The following is a 17,841-nucleotide window of genomic DNA, read 5'->3' as shown; positions in this document are numbered from 1 at the left end:
TTAAGAGATTCAAAGGTTTTGTGTTGAGTTTTACTGGTTAAATCTTGTTTATGCCTTTCCAGTATGGATATTCTTCAATTTGTAGTATATTCAAGTATTTACTCACATTAGTAAATTCTCTTTAATTTTAATGGATTGAAGAATGAATTTGAAGGTCTGAAATACTTTTGTATACCTGAACATTTTAGCTGAAGTATATAGTATAATTCAGCCTGAATCGGCAAACATAGCAAAATATAGCCTATTATGAAAAACTTTGAAAAAACAGAAAGAGTCATCATATTTGGGGAGCCCCCTCCCCCTCCACATATCTGTAATCGCACTTCTAGAAGATATGAATCGAAGAAATTAAATAACATTAATGTAGAATATCTTTTTTGCTATTTTCTACGTAAAAGTCGTTTATATCCACAAATTCGTGAATATATTCAGTAGTGAAATTTTTAAAGAGAATGAATTCATATTTTCAAAATCTCTTTATTTCGATTTAGTTTAAAGACCTAACTGAAAGGGACTAAAGTTCTTAACTTACTTCTTTTTGCTTTGCTGCCCGTCCATTTATGCACCGCTTCACTCCTTATCACCACCTACCAATTGTAACTCAAGCAAGATAAAACTATAAGCAATCTTTTCATTACAGATGATCATATTACTCCACAGTTTACGCCCCCTGAATTGCCTAAAAGAGCTCAAAATCGAGGTAAATTTTTAGCTTCACCTTTGAATTCTTCTTTCAAATCAAAACAATTCCTCATTTTATCTTTCACCATCAGTTGTCTTACATGTTTCACTTTTAGTTATCTTACATGTTCATTGGACTTTTCCGCTCATCAATTTATTGAGATTGTGAATTCATCAGCTTAGCTATATATGATAAAACTTATCAAATTGTTTCTTCCAATTTGTTTCTCGTCCTATTAGCACATACCTGTATAAAGGTTATTTACTATGGTGGCTGGCCTTCTCATGCCATCAGAAAATTCACATGCAAATGCATAAGTTACATATGTGCTTTTGCAAACAGTGTGATGATGCAAACAGCTTCAATATAATTTTTTATATTAAAGATGAAGGTAGTTTATCCCAAATACTGGCTAAGGTTTTCACAGAATTTTAGGTACAACGAGGTCATGCATTAGACTTTAGTCTTTGGTACGACACCATCTACCTGCTGGTGTTCTGGTAGTATATCAGTGGTATACATACTGTATACTTACTTGGTGGTGTAAAGCAATTTAACACTCAAAGTAAAAAAAGCCAGCTCAAGGTAAAAAGAAGGTCATGTACACCGTGCAAGCTGTAAGAGATTGGTTGTATAATGAAAGAGATGAATTTGAAGGCTTAATAAAATGCCCACTGAACTCCCAAAGGGTGCCTTTTTCAATATAATGAATGACCATGAATAGTGATGCTTAAAGACCTCAGAGTGCAGCTTTCCAGTTTCTTATATTTCAGTAAGTTAATGTCAACAAAATTATTTTCCCCTCCATTTTCAACGCAGGATGAAAAATGGAAGGGAATAAGGCCCCTCCATATTTTGAAACCAATCAACATGACTTCATTTACTAGTAAGGGTGTAACCACACGACCAATCATGCAATTAACCTAGTCCAATCGTGCTTCAGATGAATGTATTTGTGCACCGTGTTTGTGTCATAAGAGTCTAACATCATCTCCTACAAAATATTAGAAGAATTTCGTTGTTCTTTGACGATTTTTAAATTCTCTAGTAATTGGAGGAAAAAGACAAGTTTGGCTGAAAATATGCAACGATTTTGGGTGAAATCTCTTTGACTTCTTTTCTTTTCGAATAATTTTTTTTTTTTTTTAGGTTTATCGCCTCCTCTCTTTACATTCGAAATTTTTGCTCTTGCCCAAATCAAAGAAAAATTTAAATAAAGTCTTCAAAAATTGCTATTTAGATGTAGTGCCTAAACAAAGGTTTTTGAAAGTTTCAAAGTTCTAATACATTTTGGGACTTGAATTATCTTCTGTCTGGAGAACTTGGGATTTTTTCTACTTGTGCGACATATTAAAGATAACATCTTAAAATTGAAGTCATATATGAACTTATGTTTCTAGAATAACAGTCTCTTATACCTTATAGCATGTTTTGAAAACTAACTAAATCTAAAATTAATTGCACATTCCTTGATTTCTGGAATAACTGTAAGGAATTTTGTTTGTTTATAGGAATAAGGATCAGAATGTGAAGTGGTTTTGCATGGTACAATTTCATTATTTTTGGAAAGAAATATGCTAAGGGTCACCAAGGTCACAATTTCACATAAAAAAAAACAAAAAAAAAAAAAAAACGAGGGGTTGCTGGATATACAGCGGATGGTTTAATTTTGTTTTTAATTACCTTTTTGTAACTGAGGATATCCTTTATTTATAGTTTAATCAAAAACTTTAATATGTCACTATTATTTCCTTTTTTATACATTTCTTATTGATATCATTAATTTTTATTTCTCTTTTTTGTTAGCTCAGGGTTCTGTTGTAAAAGAACGGAATGATCCAAATTTAAAATTATTGCTCGAGACATTATTCAAAATATAGTAAAATCTGCAAGAGCTCTTTTCTGGCTATCCCCTGGCGATTGGTTGACCAATCTCCGCAGCTAGATGCACATCTCAGAGCACCATCTACTCAGCAACGTGCATTATCTTTACGTCATAGTGTCTCCTTGTGCCCTTTTTGGCACACTTCCAGAAATCCGTGATGTGCACCACCTTTGCACACGATTTTTTATCATGTGCCTTTACCTATTGACTGTGAGGCAAGCCTACGTAACGCCAGAGTAAATACTGTTTTCTCCGTAAAAAAAAACAATCGCCAAATCATACATGAGTAAAGTGAAAAAGGAATGTATGCAGTTTTTTCGGGGGGGAGGGCAAAAATTAATCTAACTATTTGATAGTTTAAATAAGAAGAATCCACAATTTGGAAAAAATTCAGGGGGTGTGCTCCCCTTGCTCACGTCCTTGAAGGAAAACAAACTTTTAGGGGTATTTGATTTTAATACTTTCTTAGAGCCTGTTCTTATCTTTTTGTTTATTTTTAGTCTCTACAATTCCGAATTCTATCCCGAATATTAAAACTCCTCATAGAGTGACTCTATCTGTAAAAGCGAATGGAGGAAGACCTTCCGATGGAAACATTGCACAAAGTCCCTCTCCCGAGTATGGAACTTACAGGTATTTCTAATCATTAATATCCGTCACTTATTATCAGTGTCTAAATCATTGCTGTTAGCCTACACCTTAAGGTCTTATCACACCTTTTCACAGTTCTAAGAAAATTGCCAAAACCTTTTTTCTAAGATGTTATGAAAGATAGGATCCATAGAACAATGTAGACCATGAGGATGGAAGTGTCATTGAACATTCATTTCCCTGTTGTTAACTTTGAGAACAACTTAATAAACAGTTTTGGGAATTACCTTGGAGATGTGAAAATACCAGGTATGACCTGAAGGTATAACAGTGACAAAGTTTTTCACCTTCTTTTGTTTAAGCCCCTTTTCTGTACTGACACAACAGTCAAACAAGTGGGTGAGTACATTTCAAACTGGTTTGATTACACCGTTTTTAAATTTTTTTATATATCTCTACTATCAGAGATGCCAACTTATGTGGTATCATAGGAGTGGCCAAAGGCTCTCCTGATATGTTGTAGATAAATGCTAAGCACAAAATCAGAGCTTAACGAACAATGCTATTATAATAATTACTACTGCACAACAATTTTTGTGGTACTTGTCACCAAAAAAACAAACAAGCTTTTTCTACTGAAATTAAGGAACAACATAAAACTTCAGACGAACAGAAATTTTTCCGTATATGAGACGGACTCCTCCCTCCTCTATACCCCTCTCTTCATGCTAAAGTTTGTATGTACTTTTAATAAAGGCTCTGATTCTAATTGGACGACCATTGTTTTTCAGGAATCGCTCTAAAAGAATTTGGACAAAAGGTTGAACTTAAGCGTAAAGAGCGAGGCAGTTATTTAGAGGGTAAACCCCCATCATACGCAGAATAATTTCTCTTTATCTTAAGTTTTATTGTTCCTCTTAACTTTCAGTAAAGATACACATATATACAACACGTACCTAGATGATTGCACCAAATACGTCAGATATGTGACAACATAACATTAACGCGTGTTCACAGTGCCGGGCAGTAATTCTATAAAAAATAATCATCTCATATTCAATTTAGTTGTCAAAGCCATGCATGTTAAGGTTATTTGTAAAAAAGAGCTATGTTTTGTTGCCTTGAAAAAAATTTAAGTCTGATACCACTAGAAACTACATCAATTTCCGTAACTTTTTGTCATAACAAAAGATCTCTTGGTCCTACCTGCATGCCCTGAAATTTCCCACAGATCTATAAATAAAAACTTGATTTATCCGCACAATGAATCGATACTTGTTAATGCTGTTTTTTTCAAAGTTCTTCGTATTCATTAAGATTTTCTTGTTCCTGTTTGTATATAACTTTAAAGGTGTGTGTGTGTTTGTAAAACATGAAATCGCGAAGAAAGGAAGAAAACGAGGACAATTAACAGCCAGTGAAAAAAAAAACAGTTGTTTGTGTGTGTGTGTGTGTGTGTGTGTGTGTGTGTGTGTGTGTGTGTGTGTGTGTGTGTGTGTGTGTGTGTGTGTGTGTGTGTGTGTGTGTGTGTGTGTGTGTGTGTGTGTGTGTGTGTGTGTGTGTGTGTGTGTGTGTGTGTGTGTGTGTGTGTGTGTGTGTGTGTGTGTGTGTGTGTGTGTGTGTGTGTGTGTGTGTGTGTGTGTGTGTGTGTGTGTGTGTGTGTGTGTGTGTGTGTGTGTGTGTGTGTGTGTGTGTGTGTGTGTGTGTGTGTGTGTGTGTGTGTGTGTGTGTGTGTGTGTGTGTGTGTGTGTGTGTGTGTGTGTGTGTGTGTGTGTGTGTGTGTGTGTGTGTGTGTGTGTGTGTGTGTGTGTGTGTGTGTGTGTGTGTGTGTGTGTGTGTGTGTGTGTGTGTGTGTGTGTGTGTGTGTGTGTGTGTGTGTGTGTGTGTGTGTGTGTGTGTGTGTGTGTGTGTGTGTGTGTGTGTGTGTGTGTGTGTGTGTGTGTGTGTGTGTGTGTGTGTGTGTGTGTGTGTGTGTGTGTGTGTGTGTGTGTGTGTGTGTGTGTGTGTGTGTGTGTGTGTGTGTGTGTGACACACAGTTATTCTTGAAAAGTTTAGAAAAATTACCTAGTTATTAAATAGTATTTCAAATTAGCTAAGTGTCTTCAAAATTAAAAATCAATTCAGTCTGCCATTTTATCTTCTAAGGAGTCAATTGGGAAGACAAGAATCGGCACAGAAGGCTCAAACTCAAGGTCTTCCAACTCTTAGAAGGTTTGTATAAGTGATGAGTTTGGTTTCCCTCATTACTAACAACTGTGCTAATGTTAACATGGGAGTGTGGTATATTCTTTTTCCAACCATGTCCTGACTGTAAACAGTTCTGCAAGGAGATCTTGGAGAGATGGGGTGCCTCCGAGGAACTTATGGAATTGTTAACGACGTAGGACTGTGTTGGATATTGAATGATTGATTATGCATCTTTGTTTTGTCTGTTTTGTTGAGGCTGAATAACTTCTTTCTAACTATATTATTTATTATCGATTGCTTTCCTGTGTGAACTAATATTTGTAAGTTTAAATATGTAATGAGTCGGAAGCAATAGGGTTAAAGTGGCTTCCGCAGGACCTCAACTGTTGCTTATAGGATCGCATCGCCAAGATTATTCCTTGCTTGCATAAAACCTTCCTTCAACTTGAGTTTCTGGAGATATCATGTTTTTATTTTCTAAACCAGTTAATAGCTTGGTGGGGACTTGGAAAGCTAATTCTGGTGCTTAGAAAAACGAATATAGCTATGTAGATAGCATGATAGCACCTCCATAGATACAGGGTGCCATTGGAATCTCTACTTGCCAAAACTGTTCCTCTAGGAGTGGAAAGAAACTCTGGACAAATATCCTTTTAATTCCTTACCTCTCCGTTGATAGACTACCTCCCACCTCCTTTTCTTCAAGAACCAATAATCTACAGTTTGTAGAATTAATTATCTACTTTGGCAAAAAACCAGGCTATCCATATTTGCTCCAGCTCACATACAGGACAAACTAGCAGCCTACCTATTTTATCTATTAATTTTTCTAGGGTTCTGAAATTAGGAATATGCCAACCTGATTTAGAGCCTCTAGGACTAGGGGTCAAGATTAACTGAAATAATTGTTAGCAATGGCAATTTTTTTCACTAGACACTTTTACAAAACATGTTTTTGAACTGAGAAAGAGAGAGTTTACGTACAAAAAATGTTGTGCCTCAAAGCTTCTCGTCCTTGATACTTGCTTGAAATTTTATAAGAGAATAGTTATTGCGATCCGGGTAATTATCGACCCGGGTAATTAGCTGAAATTAGAAATATGCCAACCTGATTTAGAGCCCCTAGGACTGGGGGTTAAGATTAACCGAAACAATTGTTAGCAATGGCAATTTTTTCCCCTAAACACTTTTACAAAACGTGTTTTTGAACTGAGAAACAGAGATTTTACTTATAAAAATGTTGTGCCTCAAAGCTTCTCGTTCTTGATACTTGCTTGCAATTTTATAAGAGAATAGTTATTGCGACCCGGGTAGTTACCTGAAAATAGGAATATGCCAACCTGATTTAGAACCCCTAGGACTAGGGGTTAAGATCAACCGAAACAATTGTTAGCAATGGTAATTTTTTTCACTCGACACTTTTACAAAACGCGATTTTGAACTGAGAAACAGAGAATTTACTTATAAAAAATGTTGTGCCACAAAGCTTGAAATTTTATAAGAGAATAGTTATTGCAACCCGGGTAATTATCAACCAGGGTAATTACTTGGACTAATATAATAGTAATCTAATAGGAATATACTGATCATTCGCTAAAATTTGAAGTACATAAATCGCCAAATATATATATATAATGGCTAAAGCAAAGGGGTCCACAAAAGAGCAATAGCCAAGATATAGGAAGTACTGCCTCTAAAATTCGGAGATAGTTACATCCCAGCATTAATCTTGCGACTTTGATAGTTTTTAATACAATACAATAGAAGTGTTTCGTAAACCAAAACGGTGTCCATGTAATACTTATTCCTTAACATTGTACATGTATTTATTTCTAAACACACACATAACAGCTTACACATATACTATACTTATGTCCATGTAGTACTTATTCCTTAACATTGTACATGTATTTATTTCTAAACACACACATAATAGCTTACACATATACTATACTTATGCTTACGCGTAGGTACATATACTTTCTGTCAAGTAAATAACGAAAACAAAATTGTCTGTCTAAAGAATGTTTCCCTAATTCAGCTGCAAAACAAAATAAAAAGTACCTTAGCAAATAAAGGATTAACAGAAAAAGAATAAAAGTGAATGTTTTATGCAATAGATGAAAACCTCAATAAAATTGAGGCGATAAAAAGTATCGGCGTTTTTGTTAGGGAACGCGTTTTAGGCTTATGGAAATAGAACTTGTAATTGCGTTTGCATTTTTAATGACACTTTTGTAGATTAGCATGTATCCTTCTAACAGTCATGCAGCAGTTCTAATTTTGCAGTTCTAATTTCTAATTTTGCAGTTCTAATCTTCGATTAACTGCGCATGTGCACGTCTAACACCTAACTTCACTTTTCAGGGCCAATAATAGAGAGGATGGAACGCATCCTGGATATCATCTCGCATATGAAGTCAAAAAGCTAATGTATATCTTTTAATATCCTTATTCTTTTTCTTTATTTTGCCTTTTCTTTTATTTTTTTTTCTTGTCCATACATACTGCTATTTTCTAATTATAGTTTTCTAGGGAAAATTTGACAAACAATAAAAACTACGGCATACTAATGCTTTTAGAAGCACCTGGCTGAAAAATGTGTATTGCAAGGAAATATGCAGGGAGAATAGACCATGGGGCCCATCCCCCTTAAATACTAAATTGTCGTAAATATCTAAGTCCTTATTCAAATTTTCAAACAAAAATTTTCTTTTTGTTATCACACCCTCCCCAATTTTTTCTCCCTCTAAAAAATTCCTGCGACTCTACTGTTATGTCATGCATTATTTGTGCCATTATGAAAGCAACTATGTAATTGTTTATTTTATTTCACATTTGTAAAATGCATCCTCTGAAGCTTTGTCTAAGAAACAACGCAAGACTAAATAATAAAATACAGCGAAAAATACCCTATTTGTGAAAATAATGTGGAAAGATGTCCACTTTGAAAATTTTCCAACTTTTTTTAATATGACTGTTCAAACGCTAGCTTATGGAAATTGTTCTATTTTATTAGAGTCTTTTAATGCCTCTTTCTGTATTTAAAGTCTGTTTTCAGAAATTTGGTAACAAGTTTGGCAATGCCCTCTTCTCAAGAGAATTCAATAATGACATAAGAGTAGTACCATTCTATTCCCCAGTCATCAGTCTTTTCAAATGTAATGGTCGGTACCTTGGCAATTGCACCCCATCTTACCCCAAAAAGAGACCAGATTCAGTCCTAAATAAAATATTTGTTCATTGTTTCTCGGAGCTCGAGACCTCGTACCTGTTCGTTATGAGGTATTTTATTTTTGACCCGATTAATAGCATCACGTCGTTGCGAAATAATGAAGACAGTTGGATTTTTTATTATTTAAAATGGCTTATAAACGTGGATGAAAATGAAAAAAAACATGAAAGTCTGACTAATATAAACTTTCCGCTTATTAAGCTATAGTATTTTTAGTACTCCCCTCTCTTCTTGTAGTTTTGTATATAGCCTAGAGCTATATTATTATTATTATTTATTTATTACCCGTCAAAAAAAGGTACAAAAGACGGAGTATCAGTAAAAAAGAAAAAAAAAACACTCACACACACACACAAAAAACTCATCGAACACATTACAAAGACGAGAAACAAAACCTCAATTATACACTGCACTGAAAATTTTACTTTTTAAACGTTTTAAACTCCCAAGTACTGAACAAATATAAGCAATATGAGCATCGTTGCATCAAGCCGCAATTAGTAAAAAATTAAACTCAAATAATCCAAATAATCCTTAGTGAATAAAAAAACAATAAAATACAAAGAAAAAACGGTAAAAAAACTAAATATAACAAGATACTAAATATGACAAGAGACTGGCAAACAAGATTAGATGGACAGTAATTCACTGTCCCGGCACATAGTACCAAGATTGGGATGAAGCTTTCTCGTTCCATTATTGAATTTTCTCAAATATAGCGGTCGTAAGGTCCGCAATTTCTAAATTTTTAACAAGGTACAAATTTCTTGCCCACGGCGGGAGCCGCAACAAGAACTTTGCATACTTAAAAAACTCGGATCTGAGCTTTCTTTTCTCTGGCTCGGGAAAAATTCTCCAAAATGGGCTTAGGTACAGGAAATGGGGAAGGGATACTGCGTTATAAAGTCGAGCCAGAATTAAACGGTTTAAACTGATTTTAGATGAAACTACTCTACTGTAAGCAAAAGCCAGGCGTTTACGGAGGTGGTCAATAAGAAGGGAGCGGGTAGTTTTGAGATCCTTTCCAATTGGTAAACCAAGGTAAATAATTTTCGGGACAGGGGCTAAAGACAGTTCTCCCAGCCTCACAGACAAGACCTCTTCTTGGTGCCAGTTGAACAGACGAATATTGGGTTAAATTCAAGGCCAATGCGACTGTAATTTGATTGTAGTGTGGAGAAGGTTGTCTCTGTACCTCTGACTGAGCGGTTGGGGTTCAGAATATCATCGGCGTAAGCTATCTTTGTAACGTCTATGCCACGAACTATGCAAGCTGTGTCAATAGTAGACTGTGGTTCAATGATAGAATTATTAAAGGCACAAGGAGATGTGACTGATCCATGTTGAGCACCCTTTATTACTGGGACAACAGGATTCCCTCTTTATGACAGCATCACGTCTGGTATATATTCAGTCAGGGCTCGACCATGGCCAGGAAGTAGAAGTTCAGCCTGTATGTGGTCGTACATGTCTTTAATGGATAGTAGGATGTCCTTATGTACACCTCTCTTTCCCATATCCAGAACGAGTTGGTCATGGAGGAGTGAGTCGAAGGCACGGCAGACGTCATGTAGACCTATAACAATGGACTCCTTTGATTCATCAGCGTCAATCAAGACTGAAGCCAAAGCAGAAATGGCGTGGCAATAACCAAGACCCTTCTGGAACCCAAACTGGGAAGGGGGAGTCCAGCATTTTTCGTGGATTTCATCAATGACCAAAAGTTCGAAGACTTTGCAAAGCGTTGGTGCCACTGTGATCGGTCTGAACGAAGCACATTCCGAAGTACTTTTTCCTTTTTGAGGACTAGCATAAGCGACCGAGTACTGAATGCCAATGGTACGAGTCCAGTGGTGAATATCATCAGAAAGAGAATAGATAGTTGTCCCATGAAAGTCGCGCTGCACTGACTAAGGTGAAGGGCGGGTACACGGTCAATGCCAGCCGACTTCTTCTTTTTCAACCGTCGGATCGCGGACTTCACCTGAGATTGGGTAACTAGGAAATCTGTATCTGGAATCGATGAGAGGAGGGATGAAAGCTTTTCTTGAACATAAATGTTAAGATCCTGTTTTGGGGCTGAAAACTCATCAAGGTAATGGTTTATCCATGTTAAAGACGGGATATCTGACTCTGGATCCGATGACTCCTTCTTATCAAACATTTTCCATAATATATTATGATTTTTAATTATTTTTTCAGAAAGCTCAGATTTCAACTGCGCGCGGTGACGAGCAAGTTCCTTCCCAAACCTACGCTTAGATGCAACTCTAATTTCTTTAACTATTCCTGAGCGTGGTCTACCACATTCTTTCCATATCCCGTACCAGAAGGTTTCTCGGTCGCAAGCTAATTGTAACAAAGGGTTAGAAGACCATCCCTTTTCTTGAGTTCCTTGTCTGGCACGAGACTTGGGCACTCCCTGAGATTCGGCAAACAGAAGAGCATCGGTCAGTTCGGCGTAATAAATATTAAGATATTATATCTGGCCATTTTGGAGAAAGGGGAGCAACTGTTATGGTAGAAACCATTATATTTGGAAAATATGTTCATTTGGGAGTCACGTGGTACAGCTATTTTGCTATTATAATGTTTCCCTCTGAAGAGGGCATTTACAAAAATGATACCAGACCTTTTTTTTAGTTGAACCGAATAAAGGTAAGCCTGAAATTGTAACTTTCAAACCATTTTTTCAGAAATTCATAGAAAATGTCTTATTTCCAGTCCTCATATAGATTTAAGTTCCCTAGTTCAGACTTGCACATGTCCATTTATTTAATCTCTATTTTAAGACTTAAGTTTTCAGTTCAATGGGGTTTTTCATCAATTCAAAAAATAAATTACACATAGCAACAATACTCAGTCCATTCCTGGACGACGAGATCCTGGAACAAATGTGTTTTTAACGGTTGTCATTTTCGTGTCTGCCATCAAGGTATATCTTACGGTGTTTTCAGTTTCGGTTTGAATTATACATTAGTGCAACAATTTTTTTGGAGACCTCTTTGTAAGGCGGAGTCTGCTGATCTGTTGGTCATGTCCCTCATAGATTGCCGGGCGTAGTTTCTTCTGGTCCTCAACTTGCTTTCTGAATATTAAATCATTTCTAAACTAAAAGTCAAAGAAAAAAAAACGTTACTGGCTACTATTATAATAATATAAGATTAGTAATTAATGATAAATGAACAAGTTTGTGTAAGGTTGATCTTATTTTTTGTATCTTTTACGTATGAGGACTTATACATTTCGGATTTTCAAATTTCCCTGTGGAATACTAATTAAGGTAATTATGAGGTAATTGAGAAATATAGTATATGCTCTTATCTTATGTCTATTTTGTCTTCTTCTGGAATTTATGATCCAGAGTCCCGAGTATCTTGCACTCGTAGCACTTTTTTCCAAGGTTTTTCGATGTAAGCACCCCATCCTTTTTCTAATAGTAATAATAGGTGTCATGATTATGGTAGAATCTTTATATTCATCAGCTGATAAGCCATCATACGAATTATGGAGAGGCAGTAGAACAAAAACAAATCTGTTTACGATTAATATACGATGACAACGTAATTGAGCAACGTGCGAGCACGACCTACAGGCCATGGATCAATTGTTAATAGCACTGACAGTTGTGGAAGACTACAATCAGACACAGCTGATAACATTGATTTTGACCCTGAAACACCGTGACAAGACTGAAATGACGTAACTAAAGGAGCTTTGATAAAAGATTGCTATTACTATTTTGGCTTGTAATTCCGTCAAATCAATAATACCAACTTACTAGATCAGAAAATAGTTCGTTTGATAAGATAGATCTCAACACAAAAAACTACTAAGCAATTTAAAATCTATAATCTATAGAATTTTATAAACCTTGCCTAACCTACCATTACACTCATTTTCAAACATAAAAACATCAATCCTAATTAATTATGCGGGACGAAAACATTCACTGGACTGGCCTTAGAGTAAGTCTGCCCTTACCGGGTATTAGTGGCAGCTCTTTAACAAAAAAGCTCCAACCTTCAATTTTAATAAAAAAAACTTAATAATGCCCTCACCTCTCTTGGCCTCCTGCGTCTCCCCTTAAAACATTTTTACATTTTTATTCAACTCTGAATTCGTCAATGACGTTGATCAAGTTGTTCTTCAAAGCTTAAGTCTTTTTTCAATTTCATTGTCTTATTTTTCTCTCTCTTGACCCTTTAACTCTTCACTTCCTCGTATATACATATATTGATAACTTTTTAATAAATAAAAATTAGCTATTTACAGCTTTTAAAGAAGAAATTCGATAGTGGATTCAAAGGCTTATTGAAGGCATTTTGATCTGTATCACAGCAAGAAGCCTTTTGATACCGCATCTATGCATAAATATAAGGGGGATTGTGGCAGAGTTGTTCATAATTGCATATACGTGCACAATAGGGAGAATCGTGTGTTCGGTCGGACGGAATTGTACATGTAGAATATGGAGAAAATCCAAATAAACTCAGGATTTATCTAATGTAATTTTTATTTTGTCTCGTTAACTGCTGAATATGATGCTAAATAAATGGAGAAGAGAATATACATCATGTTCAAGAAATTGACAGGCTTTCTACGTAATTGTTTAATTGTGACCTGTACTAAGAGGTTAATGAACTTTAAACATAGCTCTATAAGACACACATTAGCTGTAGCAATCCATAAAGATTTATGTATTATTTTATTATATTTTTATTGTAAAGATATAGTATTATAAATTATAAAGATATACTATTATTATAAAGATATAGTATTAATTTATTATTTGTTCAATTTAAATTCAAGCAAGCCCTTCCATCCAAAGCTAAAAAACCTCAAAAACGCAACTCAAAAACAAAGAAGATATTAAGCTATTTGATTTACGTTTTCTTTCTATGAGTAGCACCAGTTTCAAAATAATTCCAGCTTACATGTTTAACATGATGCCGGAAAAGCAAAAATAAATATTTTCAAAACATAAAATATAATTCATGAATTTAATAGATAGTTATTATTATCTTTCAAAAAAAATTTAGTACGCTTTTCTTTCCCAATAATTCTAAAACACGAAAAAGCATTGAGGTGTGAAAAGCATTGAGCTGTGACGTCTGAGGTCATCATGGCCATATCAGCTTCCATATGAATACATAATGTAGATAGTGCATGATTAACAGTGATGAACTGCTAGTGATTCCACAAAAAAAGGTACTAGCAGGATCTTCTAAGCAATTAGTAGTAAGATAAAGCTATGTTAGCTCTCTTAATCCTGGAATCCCTGACTCTTGAATAACCTCTCCTTTATTACTGGAATTTCTTACTCTAGAACCACCTCTCTTTTAACACTATAATCACTGACTCTAGAAATCACGTCTCTCTTACTACTGAAATCATTGAAGAAAACCTTGAGCTATGTATCTAAATGACTTTCCCCATCTATTGTTTCCCTCTATACTAAAACCAAAAGCATCTTCATTGAACTGGTATGTTTCATTTTCTTGGTACCTCCAATAGGTCTTTCAAAATCCGTACCGGAATTGTAAATTCTTTCGAGATCTGCGACCCAGGGTCCGGGAGTCTTATTGTGTATATTGTATGATATGATTTTCCATATTGTGTATATTGTGTATGATTTTCCCTGCTGAGAGATTAGCCTCGTCTTTGATAATAAAAGAAGTGTCATAATGATAATAGTGTCCCTCGGTCAGCTGATCATCATTTGAACATAACAGAGAGCATGATACAGAAAAAACAAAAACTGTCTATAATTTATAGCCAAGAATGCCTAATTAAGCAATGTATCTTCTGTCAGGCCAACAAGCCGTGGATCCATTGCCAATAGTAATCACAATAGTGGAGGACTGCAAGCAGGCATAGCTGATGATCAAGCACGTGACTTTGATTTTGAGAAGACTGAAATGAAGTACGATTCCACCGGCATGTTCCATTGGTGTCCTTCCAAAGGCCTTGAAGAATGTATACTGGTATGGATTATTAAAAAATTTTCTTCTTTTTTATTTAGTTTTCTTTTCTGTCTTATCTGTTATAAAATGGCATCGTATATCGTGCAAACTCACCTGAGAAAGAACAAATTTTTTAAACTTTAACAAAATATGAGTAGAATTTAGTAGTTTTAGAGGAATTTCACTTTTTCTGACAGCATTGTTTCTTGCTTTTTTAATTATTTTTTTCTTCAGGATCGAAATCAGGCTGCTATGACTGTTCTCAATGGCCATGTTGTCGTCTGTCTGTTCGCTGATCCAGATTCCCCCCTTATCGGACTACGAAACTTAGTGATGCCCCTAAGAGCGTCTAACTTTCATTATCATGAGCTAAAACACGTTGTGATTGTTGGTTCTGTTGACTATATTCGGCGAGAATGGAAAATGCTTCAAAACCTACCAAAGATTTCAGTACTAAATGTAAGTCAACTTTCTTACAGTCGAAAAAATTAATTGTATTTATTTTTACTATTCTAATCAATTTATTTGGTTTCTCAAGCTGGGAATGCCTACAACTACCATAATTGTGATGTAACTAATAAAAAAACAACAATTATGATATTCTTATCCAGGAATAATTATATCGGTAAACCCAGAGCTTCAATAATCAGCATTTCTCCAGCTACCCCATCTATGATATGTAATATTAGCAAGGCCTCCCATAGGAATCAAAGGGGGGCTTTAACTTGATCCATCAGAATATTCTGATATCGTTACCATATTTTCGTACTTTCTGAAGTGAAGAAACTCCACTGCACCTATAAAAGAAATATGTAGTGTCATTTTACAAAGTCAAAAGTGACTTAAGCTAAGTCACTTGTTTCCAGGGGTGATTACATTTAGTCTACGGTCAAAAGAAATTAAAATAGGGTTCATGGGAACAGAATAATTCAGTAATAGTCACCATTTAAGGTAACAGAGAAGATTGTGCCAAGAAAAGGTTGCTTTTGGTAATTTTGTTCCACAAAACTGCAAATATTGCCCAAATAAAACCAAAAATTGGTCATAAATTAGGAGACAGACAAAAACCTCCTAATATTCAACGATATAGTACCACTTGGGGTTAAGTTCCCAAATCATATTACGGGTCAATATAAATCAAACTTCTTTAACGCATAATTTCAATATCCATATATTAACAATATATGTACAACGACAACGACAAATATAGACCTTCACACGACAGGCTCTATGGCGTAAAAATGTGAGAAAGGAAGGAAAAATAAAAAAAGAGTCAAAGAGTAAAAAAGAAAAAAAAGCAACCTGGTGCCATCTATCACAATTAATCAGCTCAAACCAGTCTATACTGAACTCCACAGACCAGAGAAAAAAAACAACTTAAAATAAAGAAAGAAAGGTGACATCTCCCTCTTACGACTAACTTGAAAGTAAAATTTATATTACGCCCTTTTATATCCAACCAAAAAATGGAAAATAATTTCAAAGAAAAAATTGTTGCACATGTAAAAAAAGAAAAAAGAGTCATAATAAATATATTACCAAGCTTTACGAAAGAATAATACTATAAAAAATAAAATTACCAATGTATTTACATATTTAACTTGAGAATAAAATTTCAATTCCCAAACTTCTGAAGATACCGAAAGAATGACAATGTCATCAGTATATACCAAGGTTCCACTTCTAGCAGACTATGTACCAAACAGGTTTTTCTAGTAGGTAAACAGGTCATCACACTCTTTGCCAAGAGGAACGTGTATAACTTGATTGGCGATTAGGATTTGAATAAAAGGAATAGTTTTCACTACAATTCATATTAGTAAGATAATTGGATTAAAAGAGAATAGTTTTTTTATTTGAAAGGATATTAGTGGAAAGAAAAAAAAATGAGTGGTGCATTTACACTATTGGAGATTAATGATGGAACCGACAGCAGCAGCAGCAATGATATACGAGTACCTACTGTAGCTGTGAAAATAACTGCTGGTTGTAGACTATGTCTTGAATGGGACACTATGTATGCTAGATATGCGATATCATTAAGCAAATTTAAGCAGGAGGAACAGCTGTGTTTTGCTGGAAAAGTAGATATTCTCCATATAAATAAACTTCGGTCAGCATTAGATGTTCTATCGAAATATATTGATGAGAACAAAATGCATCAGTGAATATTATTATTGTAATTATGTTCAATAAAACTGTTTCTAAATCAATGGTATTTTTTTTTCTAAAGTAGACAAGCGTATATTTTTTTTAGAGTACAAAACGAGATTCTGATTAGTCTGAAGTTGGTTGTGAGAGAGTTAGGACTCTAAAAAATGGATAGATTCGAGAAAGATCGAATCATGAGGAATCTAATTCTTATGGAAAAACATTTGATTCTAGATGATGATTTTCTAGAGTTGTCTATTCAAAGGAAGATATTTTCTCGGGGGATGCTTGTCGATATAATGAAAACTTATTCTCCATCATTAGACTTTTGTATGAAGCTTCTACATCGTTGTCCAAATGCATTTACACAATTTAATTATATATTGATCACTACACGACAAAATGACATTGTGGATATGCTTTTAAACATTAGTTTTTAGAAATTTAAGACTGTTTTTTTCATAAGAAAGATGGTGCTATAGGATGATTTACTCCTCTCTGTCTCTCTCAGACATTTTTTTTTTGTTGCTAGCTCAGTTTTATTGTGGCAGTGAGAGCGTTAACACATGACAAAATGTTCCATACATGTCCGTTATGTATGTACACACAGGGCAGCTGGTCATCATGTGAGAATTGCACAATGATTGAGGAGTATGATGAAAAGTGTAGATTGTGCAACCCGTGTAAATTGCATAAAGGATATGCTGTACAAATTAAAGGTTGTAATTCCTGTCTTGAAGAGATGTTTGACTCTCATCCTAGAGGCCACCTATGTTCCAATTTTCACTATGATAAATGTAAGCAGTGGGAGAGTTCATATCCCGGTATGATTGGAAAGAATCCTAACCGTGATTTTAGTTTATTGCTACGAGATTGGTATCGTCTTGGTTTTAGATTTTTCTGAGAGGAGTAACCGGGACAACGATTCAACTGTTGCACCAGAAAGAGAATTTAGTTTCTATGTCCTTGTTGTGAAGACGCTGGGTGTTTTGACTATAAGCCCACTGATTTTTATTTGGCTGGGACAGACTGTGATTCGACACTTGAGGGCACTGTTTGTGAAATTGCTTCAAATACGCAAATTGAAACATGTGAATTCTATAGAATGAATGAGACTAGTATCATTGACTATACAAAGAGATAT

The 17,841-nt window shown here is 35.1% G+C and overlaps 1 protein-coding gene across 34 annotated transcripts in view; it reads left to right on the top strand.

Annotated features, from left to right (window-relative positions):
* slo (calcium-activated potassium channel slo) overlaps positions 1-17,841 on the top strand; it is a 382,388-nt gene that overhangs the window by 312,450 nt on the left and 52,097 nt on the right. For 21 of the 34 annotated variants that reach the window (XM_089089264.1, XM_089089276.1, XM_089089259.1 and 18 more), the window contains 5 exons: positions 641-700; positions 3,068-3,200; positions 5,304-5,369; positions 14,396-14,567; positions 14,781-15,005. In XM_089089264.1, the coding sequence (XP_088945390.1) occupies positions 641-700; positions 3,068-3,200; positions 5,304-5,369; positions 14,396-14,567; positions 14,781-15,005 (656 nt within the window). Of the gene's footprint in view, positions 1-640; positions 701-3,067; positions 3,201-5,303; positions 5,370-7,712; positions 7,779-14,395; positions 14,568-14,780; positions 15,006-17,841 lie in introns of all 34 variants that reach the window. The other 13 variants (XM_089089291.1, XM_089089290.1, XM_089089284.1 and 10 more) reach the window with 3 other exon arrangements.

The sequence above is a fragment of the Artemia sp. Qi Xiang Cuo genome, chromosome 5 (genome assembly GCF_049724085.1).
Source record: "Artemia sp. Qi Xiang Cuo chromosome 5, ASM4972408v1, whole genome shotgun sequence".
Taxonomy (NCBI): domain Eukaryota; kingdom Metazoa; phylum Arthropoda; class Branchiopoda; order Anostraca; family Artemiidae; genus Artemia; species Artemia sp. Qi Xiang Cuo.
This window is presented reverse-complemented; position numbering and strand designations above follow the sequence as displayed.